This window comes from Heterodontus francisci, chromosome 8 (assembly GCF_036365525.1).
Source record: "Heterodontus francisci isolate sHetFra1 chromosome 8, sHetFra1.hap1, whole genome shotgun sequence".
Classification (NCBI taxonomy): Eukaryota; Metazoa; Chordata; class Chondrichthyes; order Heterodontiformes; family Heterodontidae; genus Heterodontus; species Heterodontus francisci.
Genome location: NC_090378.1, coordinates 70,393,546 through 70,407,856, shown reverse-complemented (window position 1 = coordinate 70,407,856; position 14,311 = coordinate 70,393,546). Strand labels below are relative to the sequence as shown.

The window sequence follows — 14,311 nt, the reverse complement described above, 5'->3', positions numbered from 1 at the left end:
AAGGAGATTTGAAAGGGGTATTCAAATTCATGAATGATTTTGATGGAGTAAATGAGGAGAAATTGTTTCCAGTGGCAGAAGGATCAGAAAATGTATTTTTGTGTCTCTTTACTCTTTCCACTATGCCTTTGTTTAAAGAAGGATATCAATTGCTCACTTTCCAGTTCTGATGAAAGTTCACAGACCTGAAGCATTAATTCTGTTTCTCCACAGATGTTGCCAGATGAGCCTTTCCAACATTTTCTGTTTTATTTCAGATTTCCAGCATCCCCAGTATTTTGCTTTTGCTCACTTTCCAAGGCTGGAAAAGATATTTAAAACTAAAATTCCTTACAAATTATTTGCTTTGGCCGAACATTCGCTTGGATCATAATTCCTTTATGCCGGTAAGTGAGGGTAGTGGATAGGACTCTCATTTGGCTCAGTCCATCCTATGTAGGTCACAACGATGTCGCCAATTGGTCAGAATAGACAAGCAAGAGGCTCTACGGTCCCGATGATTGGAGTAACTGGCAGCAGATCCTGCATATGATTGGTTATCTAGCCGGAACTATTGACTGATTGGTGAGCCGTTTGTCAGGGTGGTAATGAATGGCTAGTTACCCAGCAGGATGTCTATGCCTATTGGTTGGAGGTTTTGCAGTATGCCCGTACTGATTGGTTGTAAACGAGCACGACAGCTGTGCTCTGAATAACGGTATATGACGGAGCTGTTGATTGGCTGACCTCGGTCGATGATAGACTCACTGATTGGCTACTTCTCATTTGGTGGTGGAGTCACTGATTGGCTGCCCGTCCGTCGGTAGTGGAGCTACTGATTGGCTGTCTCTCGGTTGGTGGCGGAAGGGGAGAGCAGAGTCGGAGTAGCAGGAAGATGGCGGGGATTAAAGGTAGGGTTGGGGTTCACAGTGCCGTTGTATTTCGTGGTCAGGAGTAGCCTAATCGCGGCTTCAAGTACTGTGGCGAGGCCTCAGTTTGGAAGAAGATGATGACTGGAACCCGGTGGTGGGAGGGAGGTTGAACTGGAGGAAGGTGGGGGGGTTGTGGGTGGGGCTTGGGGTTGAGCTTGGGGGTTGTGGGTGGGGCCTGGGGTTGAGCTTGGGGGTTGTGGGTGGGGCCTGGGGTTGAGCTTGGGGGTTGTGGGTGGGGCCTGGGGTTCAGCTTGGGGGTTGTGGGTGGGGCCTGGGGTTGAGCTTGGGGGTGGGGCCTGCCCTGGGGGATTTGAGGGTGTGGAGGGTTTTCTGGGAGCGTAACTGGGGAAGGAGGAGCGAGAAGCCGGGCGGGGGTGAAGGGAAAGAAGAGGGGAGAGAAATACCATATAAATACAAGTTGTTGAGTATTAAAGGAAGAGGTTTAGGGAGCGAATTCCAGAACCCAAGTTCCAGGCAACTGAAGGCACAGCCATCAATGGTGGAGCAATTACAATCGGAGATGTACCAGAGGCCTGAATTGGAGAAGAACAGAGATCTCAGGAGTGGTTGTAGGGCTGGAGAAGGGAAGGACAAAGCCATGGAGGGATTTGAAAACAAGAATGCGAGCACAGGGCGACACAGTGGTTAGCACTGCAGCCTCACAGCTGCAGGGACCTGGGTTCAATTCTGGGTACTGCCTGTGTGGAGTTTGCAAGTTCTCCCTGTGTTTGCGTGGGTTTTCTCCGGGTGCTCCGGTTTCCTCCCACAAGCCAAAAGACTTGCAGGTTGGTAGGTAAATTGGCCATTATAAATTGTCACTAGTATAGGTAGGTGGTAGGGAAATATAGGGACAGGTGGGGATGTTTGGTAGGAATATGGGATTAATGTTGGATTAGTATAAATGGGTGGTTGATGGTCGGCACAGACTCGGTGGGCCGAAGGCCCTGTTTCAGTGCTGTATCTCTAATCTAATCACAGGGGTAGTGTGTGAATTAGGATAGGGACAGCAGAGTTTTGGATCAGCACAAGTTTATGGAAAGTTGAAGATGGGAGGCTGACCAGGGGAGTGTTAGAATAGTTAAGCTGAGAAGTAACAAAGGCACAGATGTGGGTTTTGGTAGCAATTAAGCTGAAGCACAGGCAGAGACAAGTGATGTTATGGAGGGGGAAGTAGGCTATCTTGGTGATGGGAGTGGATATGAGGGTGGAAGCTTATCACATAAAGGGAGTTAGGGTTATGAACTGTCTGATTCAGCCTCAGATAGCAACCAGGCAGAGGAGTGGAGTTGGTGACTAGAGAACAGAATTTGTGGTGCAGAATGATGACTGGCTTTGGTATTCCCAATGTTTAGTTGGAGAAAATTGCTGTTGGTCCAGTATTGAATGTTGGACAAGCCAAATGACAATTCTGGCAGTGGAAGGGTTGAGAGAGGTGGCGGTGCGGTAGAGCTGGGTGTCATCAGCGTATGTGTGGAACCTCGTGTGTTTTCAAATGATTTTTGTCAATTTGGCAGCATGTAGATGAGAAATGGTAGGGGGCATGGATAGATAGATCCTTGGAGGACCTCAGAAATAACAGTGCAGGAGCAGGAAGCAAAACCATTGCAGCAGATATGTTTGTTATGACTGGATAGATAGGAATGGAAACAGGTTAGGGCAGGCCTACCCAGCTGGACAACAGATAAAAGATTCTTGTAGCATAAAAGGAGTCCATTCATCCCATCGTGCCTGTGCCAGCTCCTTTTTTTTTTAGATTAGAGATACAGCACTGAAACAGGCCCTTCGGCCCACCGAGTCTGTGCCGAACATCAACCACCCATTTATACTAATCCTCCACTAATCCCATATTCCTACCAAACATCCCCACCTGTCCCTATATTTCCCTACCACCTACCTATACTAGTGACAATTTATAATGGCCAATTTACCTATCAACCTGCAAGTCTTTTGGCTTGTGGGAGGAAACCGGAGCACCCGGAGAAAACCCACGCAGACACAGGGAGAACTTGCAAACTCCACACAGGCAGTACCCAGAATTGAACCCGGGTCCCTGGAGCTGTGAGGCTGCAGTGCTAACCACTGCGCCACTGTGCCGCCCTCCTTGTGTGAGTCTCTTTCCCCACAGCCCTACAAAATTTTCCTTTTCAAGTATATATGCAATTCCCTTTTTGAAAGTTACTATTGAATCTGCTTCCACCACTCTTTCAGGTAGTGCATTCAATATCATGACAATTCACTGTCAATATTTTTTAAAAATTCTCTTCATTGTCAATAACCAGGATGATAATGGGAAATGCAGGGCAGAATTGAAAAAGTTTTTTTTATGAGGTAGAGAGTTTATCAAAAGAGGTTAGCAGGCAGCATTACATTTAACCCTGAAACATCTTATAAACCTATAAAGTGTAAGGGTTTAGCTAGGGGTGAATTTGGACCTAGTAAGGACACAAAGGGAAATCTTTGTGTTAAGGCAGAGGATATAGCTAACATTCTCAAAGGAAGCAGATGATGTGAAGGTTGCACCAAAAGAGCAGAGGGAAGTTATGGATGTGATGGTAATAGATAGAGAAGACATACTTAAACATTTGCATTAGTGAAACTTGCTAAGTCACGTGGTTCTGATGGAATACACCCATTACACTTCAATTGCTGAAAGAAGCATAGGTAGAAATAGCAGAGGCATTGTCACAATCTTTCAATCTTCATTGGATGCAGGAGGAGGACTGGAGGGTTGCGCTCCAATATTTACAAAAGGGAGAGGGATAAACAAGGAAATTATAGGCCAGTCAGCATAACTTTGGTGGTGGGTAAGTTATTGGAAACTATCAAGGACAAAATAAACCTTACATTTGGAAATTCATGGATTAATCAAGGAGAGTCAGCATGGACTTGATAAAGGCAAATTATACCTGATTAACTTAATTAAATTCTTTCAGAAAACAGAGAAAGTTGATCAAGGTAGTGAGTAGAAATGTCCATGGATTTTTGGAAAGCATTTGACAGATTGCCATATGGGAGGCTTATTAAGCAGATGGAGACCCTTGGAATTGATGGAAAAGTGGCAGTATGGATTCAGAATCCTCTCAGTGAGAGGAAGCAAAGGGTGGTAGTGGATGGATGCTTTTCAGACTGGAAGGTAGTTTGCCGTTGCATTCCTCAGTTAGTTTTGGGTCCATTGCTCTTTTAAATTTTTATAAACAACCTAGATATGGGTGGAGAGAGCAGCATTATAAAATTGCAGATAATACAAAGCTTGACAAAGTATAGGATAGTTATTGTCAGATGACATAGAAAAGATGGGTGAAATGGGCAGAAGTATGGCAGATGGAATTCAATGCGGAGAACTGTGAAGTGATGCACTTTGGGAGTACTGATGTGGAAAGACAGTAAACTATAAATGGCATGATTTTGAAAAGTGGAGGTGAGGAGACAGATCTTGGTGTCCATATACACACATCCTTAAAGGTGGCAGGCCAGATTGATTAGATGGTTTAAAAAAATATGCGTCACTTGGGTTTATAAATGGAGACAGAAAATATGAGTGATCGTGATAGAACTTACAAATCACTGGTTCGGCCTTAGCTGAAGTATTATGGACATTTCTGGACATCACTTCAGGAATGATGTACAAAGAGCACAGGAAATAGGAGCAGAAGTAGACCACATGGCCATCATGGCTGATCTTGGGCTTCAATTCCACTTTCCTGCCCCCTCCCCATATCCCTTGATTCCCTGTGAGACGAAAAATCTATCTATCGCAGCCTTAAATGTATTCAATGATGGAGCATCCACAACCCTCTGGGGTAGAGAATTCCAAAGATTCACAACCCTTTAAGTGTTATAATTTCTCCTCATCTCAGTCCTAAATGATTGCCCCCTTATCCTGAGACTGTGTCCCCGTGTTCTAGATTCCCTGACCAGTGGGAACAATATCTCAGCTTCTACCCTATCAAGCCCTTTCAGAATCTTGTATGTCTCAAATAGATCGCCTCTCATTCTTCTAAACTCCAGAGAATATAGGCCCAATTTACTCAGTCTCTCATCATAGGACAACCCCGTTCATCCCAGGGACCAATTTAGTAAATCTTTGCTGCACTGCCTCCAGTGCAAGTATATCCTTTCTTAAATGTGGAGACCAAAACTGCGCACAATATTCCAGACGTGGTCTCACCAAAGCCCTGTACAGTTTTCGTAAGACTTCTTTATTCCTGTACTCCAATCCCCTTGCAATAAAGGCCAACATGCCATTTGCCTTCCTAATAGCCTGCTGCACCTGCATTTTAACTTTGTGCGTTCCTTGTACAAGTACCCCCAAAACTCTCAACATCGGCACTTGCAGTTTCACATCTTTTAAAAGATATTCTGTTTTTCTGTTTTTACAATCAAAGTGAACAACTTCACACTTCCCTATATTATACTCCATTTGCCATCCTGTTGCCCACTCACTTAAACTGTCTATATCTCTTTGCAGCCTCTACATCCTCCCTACAGCTTATCTTTCCATTGAGCTTTGTATCATCAAACTTAGATACATTACTCTCTCTCTCTTCATCCAAGTCATTAATATAGAGTGTAAATAGCTGAGGCCCCAGCACCAATTCTTGCGGCACCCCACTATTCACTGCCTGACAACTTGAAAATGCCTCATTTATGCCCACTGTCTGCTTCCTATCTGTTAACCAATCCTCTGTCCACACTAATATATTACCCCCAACGTCATGAGCCCTTATCTTGCTTATTAATCTTTTATGTAGCACCTTATCGAATGCCTTTTGAAAATCCAGGTATACTACATCTACTGGTTCCCCTTTATCTACCATACGAGTTACATCCTCAAAAAACTCGTAATAAATTTGTCAAACAGGATCTCCCTTTAGTAAAACCCTGCTGACTTCTAATCATACTATGATTTTCCAAGACTTCTTTAATAGTTTCCAGATTCTTCCCAACGACTGATAGGCTAACTGGCCTGTATTTACCTGTTTTCTCTCTACCTTTCTTGAAAAGGGGTGTAGTATTTGCCAGCTTCCAAGCTGATGGCACCATACCTGAATCTAAGGAATTCTGGAAAGTCATAGCATCCACTGTTTCTGCAGCTATCTCTTTTAGAACCCTAGGATGATGCAAGGGCTTTACAAAGGGTACAAAGGAGGCTTATCAGGATATTACACACACAATTATACACAATGTATTTGCAGCATAGAAACGGGCCATTCAGCCCAACACGTCCATGCCAGTATTTATACTCCACATGAGCCTCCTTCAACTAACCCCATCAATTTCTCCTTCCATTCCTTTCTCTCATGTGCTTATCTAGCTTCTCCTTAAATGCATCCATGCCTTTTGCCTCAGCTACTCCTTGTGGTAGGTGTTACCAGGGATGAGGGATTTCAGTTGGAAGGGAGGTTGGAAAGTTAGGACTGTTCTTGGAAGAGGGAAGGGTAGGAGGTGACCTCTGAGGTTTTCCAGAGAAGAGGTTTGGATAGCATAGGTGAAGCAAAATTATTCCTCTGATTGGTGGGTCAATAACTGGCGGTCATCGATTCAAAATCATTGACAAAAGGCTAAATAGGGGATGAGAAATGTTTTCACAGAGTGGTTGGAATCTGAAACCCTATCTGAAAAGGTGGTGGAAACTAATTCCATAAATAATTTTAAAACTAAATTGGGCAGGTTCTTAAGGATGAGGAATTTACAGGGTTGTGGGCAAAAAGCAGGTGTGTGGTTCAAACTTGGTCTCTTTCAAAGAGCTAGCACAGTGACAATGAGCCAAAGGGCACCTCCTGTGCTATAGGTTTCTGTGGTTCTATCTCCCACCTGGTTCTTTTGCTAATTATTTTAAATCAGTGTCCTCTGGTTACGCAAGAACACAAAATATAAGAGCAGAAGTAGACCATATGGCCCATTGAGCCTGCTCTGCCATTCAATACGATCGTGGCTGATCTTGGGCTTCAATTCCACTTTCTTGCCTGCTCCCCATATCCCTTGATTCCCTGTGAGACCAAAAATCTATCTATCCCAACCTTAAATGTATTCAACGATGGAGCATCCACAACCCTCCGGGATAGAGAATTCCAAAGATTCACAGCCCTTTGGTTGCTCATCCTCCTGGCAGTGGAAACATTTTCTCTTTACTTACTCTGTTAAAACTCTTCATAATTTTGAGCATATCTATTAAATCTCCCCTTAATCTTCTCTGCCCTAAAGAGAACAGTTCCATCTTCCTATGTAGTTATAACATTTTCTGTTCTTATTTCAGATTTCCAGTATTTGCAGATTTTCCTTTTTTTCCTTTTGAGTTTGCATTTCTGCAGTTTTAATATGAACTATTGAAATCTGCATCTTCCTTTTTATTTATTTAGAGATACAGCACTGAAACAGGCCCTTCGGCCCACCGAGTCTGTGCCGACCAACAACCACCCATTTATACTAACACTACAGTAATCCCATATTCCCTATCACCTCCCTACACTAGGGGCAATTTACAACGGCCAATTTACCTATCACCTGCAAGTCTTTTGGATGTGGGAGGAAACCAGAGCACCCGGCGAAAACCCACGCAGACACAGGGAGAACTTGCAAACTCCGCACAGGCAGTACCCAGAATCGAACCCGGGTCCCTGGAGCTGTGAGGCTGCGGTGCTAACCACTGTGCCGCCCATGTTAAGTTTGAAAAAAATACCTGATGGCTTTAGCATAAAATTCAAAAGCTCATTTTATCTTTGGACTGGTGCATTGACCAACTGTTCTATTTATTTGTTGTTAATTCCATAATAAGACCTATGAATGTAACATATCTAGCTTAAAATTAAAAACTGTCATTAACAAGAGGTTTATGTAAAGGGAACAATTAACATGAAAATTAATTCAATTGGATATTCACAGCATTTCTGTTTCAATTCATAAAGCCTTTCTAATACTTTTACAAATTGATTGCAAAGGATAAGAGTAGTCCTCGGGTGAAGGTGCTAAATTGGGGGAAGGCTTATTATAACAATATTAGGCAGGAACTGAAGAATTTAGATTGGGGGCGGCTGTTTGAGGGTAAATCAACATCTGACATGTGGGAGTCTTTCAAACGTCAGCTGATTAGAATCCAGGACCAGCATGTTCCTGTGAGGAAGAAAGACAAGTTTGGCAAGTTTCGGGAAGCATTTGTAAGGGCTGGAAGGCTAGGAACAGATGAAGCACTTGAGGAATATAAAGACAGTAGGAAGGAACTTAAGCAAGGAGTTAGGAGGGCTAAAAGGGATTATGAAAAGTCATTGGCAAACAGGATTAAGGAAAATCCCAAGGCTTTTTATACATATATAAAGAGCAAGAGGGTAACCAGGGAAAGGGTTGGCCCACTCAAGGACAGAGATGGGAATCTATGTGTGGAGCCAGAGGAAATGGGCGAGGTGCTAAATGAGTACTTTGCATCAGTATTCACCAAAGAGAAGGACTTGGTGGATGATGAGCCTAGGGAAGGGAGTGTAGATAGTCTCAGTCATCTCATTATCAAAAAGGAGGAGGTGTTGGGTGTCCTGCAAAGCATTAAGGTAGATAAGTCCCCAGGGCCTGATGGGATCTACCCTAGAATACTGAGGGAGGCAAGGGAAGAAATTGCTGGGGCCTTGACAGAAATCTTTGCATCCTCATTGGCTACAGAGGAGGTCCCAGAGGACTGGAGAATAGCCAATGTTGTTCCTTTGTTTAAGAAGGGTGGCAAGGATAATCCAGGAAGTTATAGGCCAGTGAGCCTTACGTCAGTGGTAGGGAAACTATTAGAGAGGATTATTCGGGACAGGATTTACTCCCATTTGGAAACAAACGAACTTATTAGCGAGAGACAGCATGGTTTTGTGAAGGGGAGGTCGTGTCTTACTAACTTGATTGAGTTTTTTGAGGAAGTAATGAAGATGATTGATGAAGGAAGGGCAGTGAATGTTATCTATATGGACTTTAGTAAAGCCTTTGACAAGGCCCCGCATGGCAGACTGGTACAAAAGGTGAAGTCACACGGGATCAGAGGTGAGCTGGCAAGATGGATACAGAACTGGCTCGGTCATAGAAGACAGAGGGTATTAGTGGATGGGTGTTTTTCTGAATGGAGGGAGGTGACTAGTGGTGTTCCGCAGGGATCAGTGCTGGGACCTTTGCTGTTTGTAGTATATATAAATGATTTGGAGGAAAATGTAGCTGGTCTGATTAGTAAGTTTGCGGATGACACAAAGGTTGGTGGAGTTGCGGATAATGATGAGGATTGTCAGAGGATACAGCAGGATATAGATCGGTTGGAGACTTGGACGGAGAAATGGCAGATGGAGTTTAATCCGGACAAATGTGAGGTAATGCATTTTGGAAGGTCTAATGCAGGTGGGAGGTATACAGTAAATGGCAGAACCCTTAGGAGTATTGACAGGCAGTGGGATCTGGGCGTGCAGGTCCACAGGTCACTGAAAGTGGCAACGCAGGTGGATAAGGTAGTCAAGAAGGCATACGGCATGCTTGTCTTCATTGGTCAGGGCATAGAGTATAAAAATTGGCAAGTCATATTGCAGCTGTACAGAACCTTAGTTAGGCCACACTTAGAATATTGTGTGCAATTCTGGTCGCCACACTACCAGAAGGACGTGGAGGCTTTGGAGAGGGTACAGAGGAGGTTTACCAGGATGTTGCCTGGTCTAGAGGGCATTAGCTATGAGGAGAGGTTGGATAAACTCGGATTGTTTTCACTGGAACGACGGAGGTGGAGGGGCGACATGATAGAGGTTTGCAAAGTTATGAGCGGCATGGACAGAGTGGATAGTCAGAAGCTTTTTCCCAGGGTGGAAGAGTCAGTTACTCGGGGACATAGGTTTAAGGTGCAAGGGGCAAAGTTTAGAGGGGATGTGCAAGGCAAGTTCTTTATACAGAGGGTGGTGAGTGCCTGGAACTTGCTGCCAGGGGAGGTGGTGGAAGCAGATACGATAGCGACGTTTAAGAGACATCTTGACAAATATATGAATAGGAAGGGAATAGAGGGATATGGGCCCCGGAAGTGCAGAAGGTGTTAGTTTAGGCAGGCATCAAGATCGGCGCAGGCTTGGAGGGCCGAATGGCCTGTTCCTGTGCTGTACTGTTCTTTGTTCTTTGATATTGACTTCTATCTTTTTTAATGGAAATATATGCTGTGCTAAATGCGATAGATTCAGAACAGATCTAGCAGCTCAAAATTGGGCATCCATGAGGTGCTGTGAGCCATCGCCAGTAGCAGAATTATATGAAATCACAACCTGTAACCTAATGGCCTGGCATATCCCTCACTCTACCATTACCGTCAAGCCAAGGGATCAACCCTGATTCAATGAGGAGGGTAGGAGAGTATGCCACGAGCAGCACCAGGCGTATCTAAAAAGGAGGTGCCAACCTGCTGAAGCTACAACACAGGACTATATGCATGCTAAACAGTGGATGCACCATGTCATAGACAGTGCTAAGCAATCCCTCAACCACCAGATCAGAGCAAAGCTTTGCGGTCCTGATACATCCAGTCATGAATGGTGGTGTACAATTAAACAACTGGCCAGGGGAGCCAGTCACGTCAGTGCAAAAGACAAGGCTAAAGCATTTGCAACCATCTTCAGCCAGACGTGCCGAGTGGATGATCCATCTCAGCCTACTCCTGAGGTCTGCAGCATCACAGATGCTGGTGTTTGGCCAACTCAATTCACTCCATGCGATGTCAAGAAATGGCTGGCCGCACTAGATACAGCAAAAATCCTGACAACATTCCGGCTGCAGTACTGAAGACTTGTGCTCCCGAACTAGCCACGACCCTAGTCAAGCTGTTCCAGTACAGCTACAACACTGGCATCCACCTGACCATGTGGAAAATTGCCCAGATATGTCCTGTCCACAAAAAACAGGACAAATCCAATCCAGCCAATTACTGCCCCATCAGTCTACTCTCTATCATCAGCAAAGGGATGGAACGTGTTGATGACAGCACTATCAAGCGACATTTACTCAGCAATAAGCTCATCACCAATGCTCAATTTGGTTGCGCCTGGGCCACTTGGCTCCAGACCTCATTAAGTCCTTGGTCCAAACGTGAACAAAAGAACTGAACTTCAGAGGTGAGGCAACAGTGAGGTGCTAACCTGCTGAAGCTACATTAGACCGAGTATGGATTGTTGCAGTGTTACAATTTGCAACAGCTCAGATATTAAATCAGTTGGTGTCCAGATGCAGCAAGACTTGGACAACATTCTGGCTTGGACTGATAATTGGCAGTAACACAAGTGCCAGGCAATGACCATCTCTAACAAGAGAGAATCTAACCTTTGACATTCAATGGCATTGCCATCAGTGAATCCCCCCACCCTCAACATCCTGGGGAGTTACCGTTGATCAGCCTTGTAAATACTGAGGTTACAAGAGCAGGTCAGATGTTGGGAATTCTGTAGTGAGTAACTCACCTCCCGGCTCCCCAAAGCCTGTCCAACTGTAAGACATAAGTCAGGAGTTTGATGAAATACTCTCCACTTGCCTGGGTGAATGCAGCTCCAACAACACTCAAGAAGCTTGACACCATCCAGGACAAAGCAACCTGCTTGATTGGCACCCCATCTACCACTTTAAACAGTCACTCCCTCCATCACATGCACAGTGGCCGCAGTGTGTACCATCTGTAAGATGCCCTGCAGCAACTCGCCCAGTCTCCGTCAACCCCACCTGCCAAATCCCTGGCCTCTACCACCTAGAAGAACAAGGGCAGCAAGCACATGGGAACATCACCACCTGCAAGTTCCCCTCCAAATCACGCAGCATCCTGACTTGGAACTGTATCACTATTCCTTCACTGTTGCTGGGTCAATATCCTGGAACTCTGTCCCTAACAGTAGTGTGGGTGTACCTACACTACATGAACTGCAGCACTTCAAGAACACAGCTCATCACCACCACCTCAAGGGAAATGAGGGATGGGCTCCAAATACATGCCAGCAACACTCCCATCCCATGAATGAACAAAAAGAACTGTGCAATGCAGAGACAGTAGGGGCGGCGCAGTGGTTAGCACTGCAGCCTCACAGCTCCAGCGATCCGGGTTCGGTTCTGGGTACTGCCTGTGCGGAGTTTGCATGTTCTCCCTCTGACAGGATGGGTTTCCACTGGGTGCTCCGGTTTCCTCCCACAGCCAAAGACTTGTGGGTTGATAGGTAAATTGGCCATTATAAATTGCCCCTAGTGTAGGTAGGTGGTAGGGAATATGGGATTAATGTAGGATTAGTATGAATGAGTGGTTGTTGGTCGGCACAGACTCGGTGGGCCGAAGGGCCTGTTTCAGTGCTGTATCTCTCTGAATCTATGAGTACTTCACCACTCTGGCCTCGATCACTGACAAGACTATCTCCAACTACTTCATATGTCCCTCACTGCCCACACACCCTGATGTTCTCCTGGAAAAAATCTGTCACTTAAAACTCCATTCCCCAGCATTTGAACTCTTGGCCTTCCATTCTCCAGAATACTTCAAAGATGCTAATTTTCTCAATGAGTCCCTGACCTCTACTCATGATGTTATCAGTGAAACTTTCACTTTCTCCTAACAGCCATTTCCCTGGTATGACCACTGTCTTACTATCTCAAGTTTAAGGGGAACAGACTTTAGCATATCTGGTGTCCACTGACTTGACCATAATCAGGACCTAATGGCCTACACCCTAGGGTTCTAAAATAGTTGCAGAAATATTGGATGTGCTAGCTATGATTTTCCAAAATTCCTTAGGTTCGGGAACGGTTCCATCAGATTGGAAGTTGGCAAATGTTACACTAGTTTTCAAGAAAGGAGTGAGAGAGAAAACAAGGAACAACAGGCCAGTTAGCCTAACATCAGTCATTGGGAAAATGCTGGAATCTGTTATTAAGGACGTCTTAACAATGCACTTAGAAAAGCACAGTATAATTAGAACAAGTCAACATGGTTTTACTAAAGGGAAATCCTGTTTGACAAATTTATTAGAGTTTTTGAGGACATAACTAGTCGGGTAGATAAAGAGGAACCAGTAGATGTAGTATACCTGGATTTCCAAAAGGCATTCGATAAGGTGCCACACAAAAGCTTAACAGACAAGATAAGGGCTCATGGAGTTGGGGGTAATATATTAGCATGGATAGATAATTGGTTAACAGACAGGAAGCAATGAGTGGGCATAAATGGGGCAGTTTCAAGTTGGTGTGGCAAGGATCAGTGCTGGGGCCTCAGCTGTTTACAATTTATATTAATGACTTAGATGAAGAGACAGAGAGTAATGTATCTAAGTTTGCTGATGATACAAAGGTAGGTGGAAAGGTAATCTGTGGGGAGGACACAGAGGCTGCAAAGAGATATAGACAGGTTGTGAGTGGGCAACAAGATGGCAGATGGAATATAATGTGGGGAAGTGTGAAGTTATGCACTTTGGTCATAAGAATAGTAAAGCGCTATTTTTTAAAAGATGTGCAGCTTGTAAATGTCAATGTTCAAAGAGACTTGGGTGTGCTTGTACAAGGAATGCAGAAAGTTAACACACAGGTACAGCAAGCAATTAAGTTGGCAAATAGGATGTTGACCTTTATTGCAAGGGGATTGGAGTACAGGAATAAGGAAGTAATGCTACAATTATACAAGGGTTTGGTGAGATCACATCTGGAATACTGTGTGCAGTTTTGATCTCCATATTTAAGAACGGATATACTTGCATTGGAGGCGACACAGCGAAGGTTCACTAGATTGGTCCCTGGGATGAGAGGGTTGACCTATGATGAGAGGCTAAGTAAATTGGGCTTGTATTCTCTGGAGTTTAGAAGAATGAGCGGTGATTTAATTGAAGCATATATGATTCTAAAGGGGCTGGATAGGGTAGACACTGAGAGATTATTTCCACTGCTTGGAAAATCTAAAACACGTGGGCACAATCTCAGGATAAGGGGCCGATCATTTAGGACTGCAATGAGAAATTGCTTCACTCAAAGGGTTGTGAATCTTTGGAATTCTCTACCCCAGAGGGTTGTGGATGCCCCATTGAATAAATTAAATCTGGGATAGATGGATTTTTGGTGTCTCGGGGAATCAAGGGATATGGTGAGCGGATGGGAAAGTAGAGTTGAAACCGAGGATCAGCCATGATCGTTTTGAATGACGGAGCAGGCTCGATGGGCCATATGGTCTACTCCTTCTCCTAGTTCTTGTGTTCTATTACCAGATCTGGATGAACAATGCAATATTCCACTGGACCTGACTATTCTTCTGAAAGCAGCCATTACTCTTGGCTCATCCTGGGGAGCAAAGATTCCCCCACCCCACCCTACCACCAGCTTCTTTTCTGCACTGCCATCTGCTGTTTCCTACCACCACCTCCTACAGCAAGTGGGAGGGGCTCATGGATTACTTGGTCTCT

General features: G+C 44.6%; 1 protein-coding gene across 1 annotated transcript in view; it reads left to right on the top strand.

Moving 5' to 3' along the window:
- The first annotated feature begins 791 nt into the window (after positions 1–791).
- LOC137372892 (leptin receptor gene-related protein) overlaps positions 792–14,311 on the top strand; it is a 31,537-nt gene continuing 18,017 nt past the window's right edge. Inside the window, exon 1 of the mRNA XM_068037300.1 lies at positions 792–890. Coding sequence (XP_067893401.1) covers positions 875–890 — 16 coding nt within the window. The 5' untranslated portion in view covers positions 792–874. The remainder of the gene's footprint in view (positions 891–14,311) is intronic.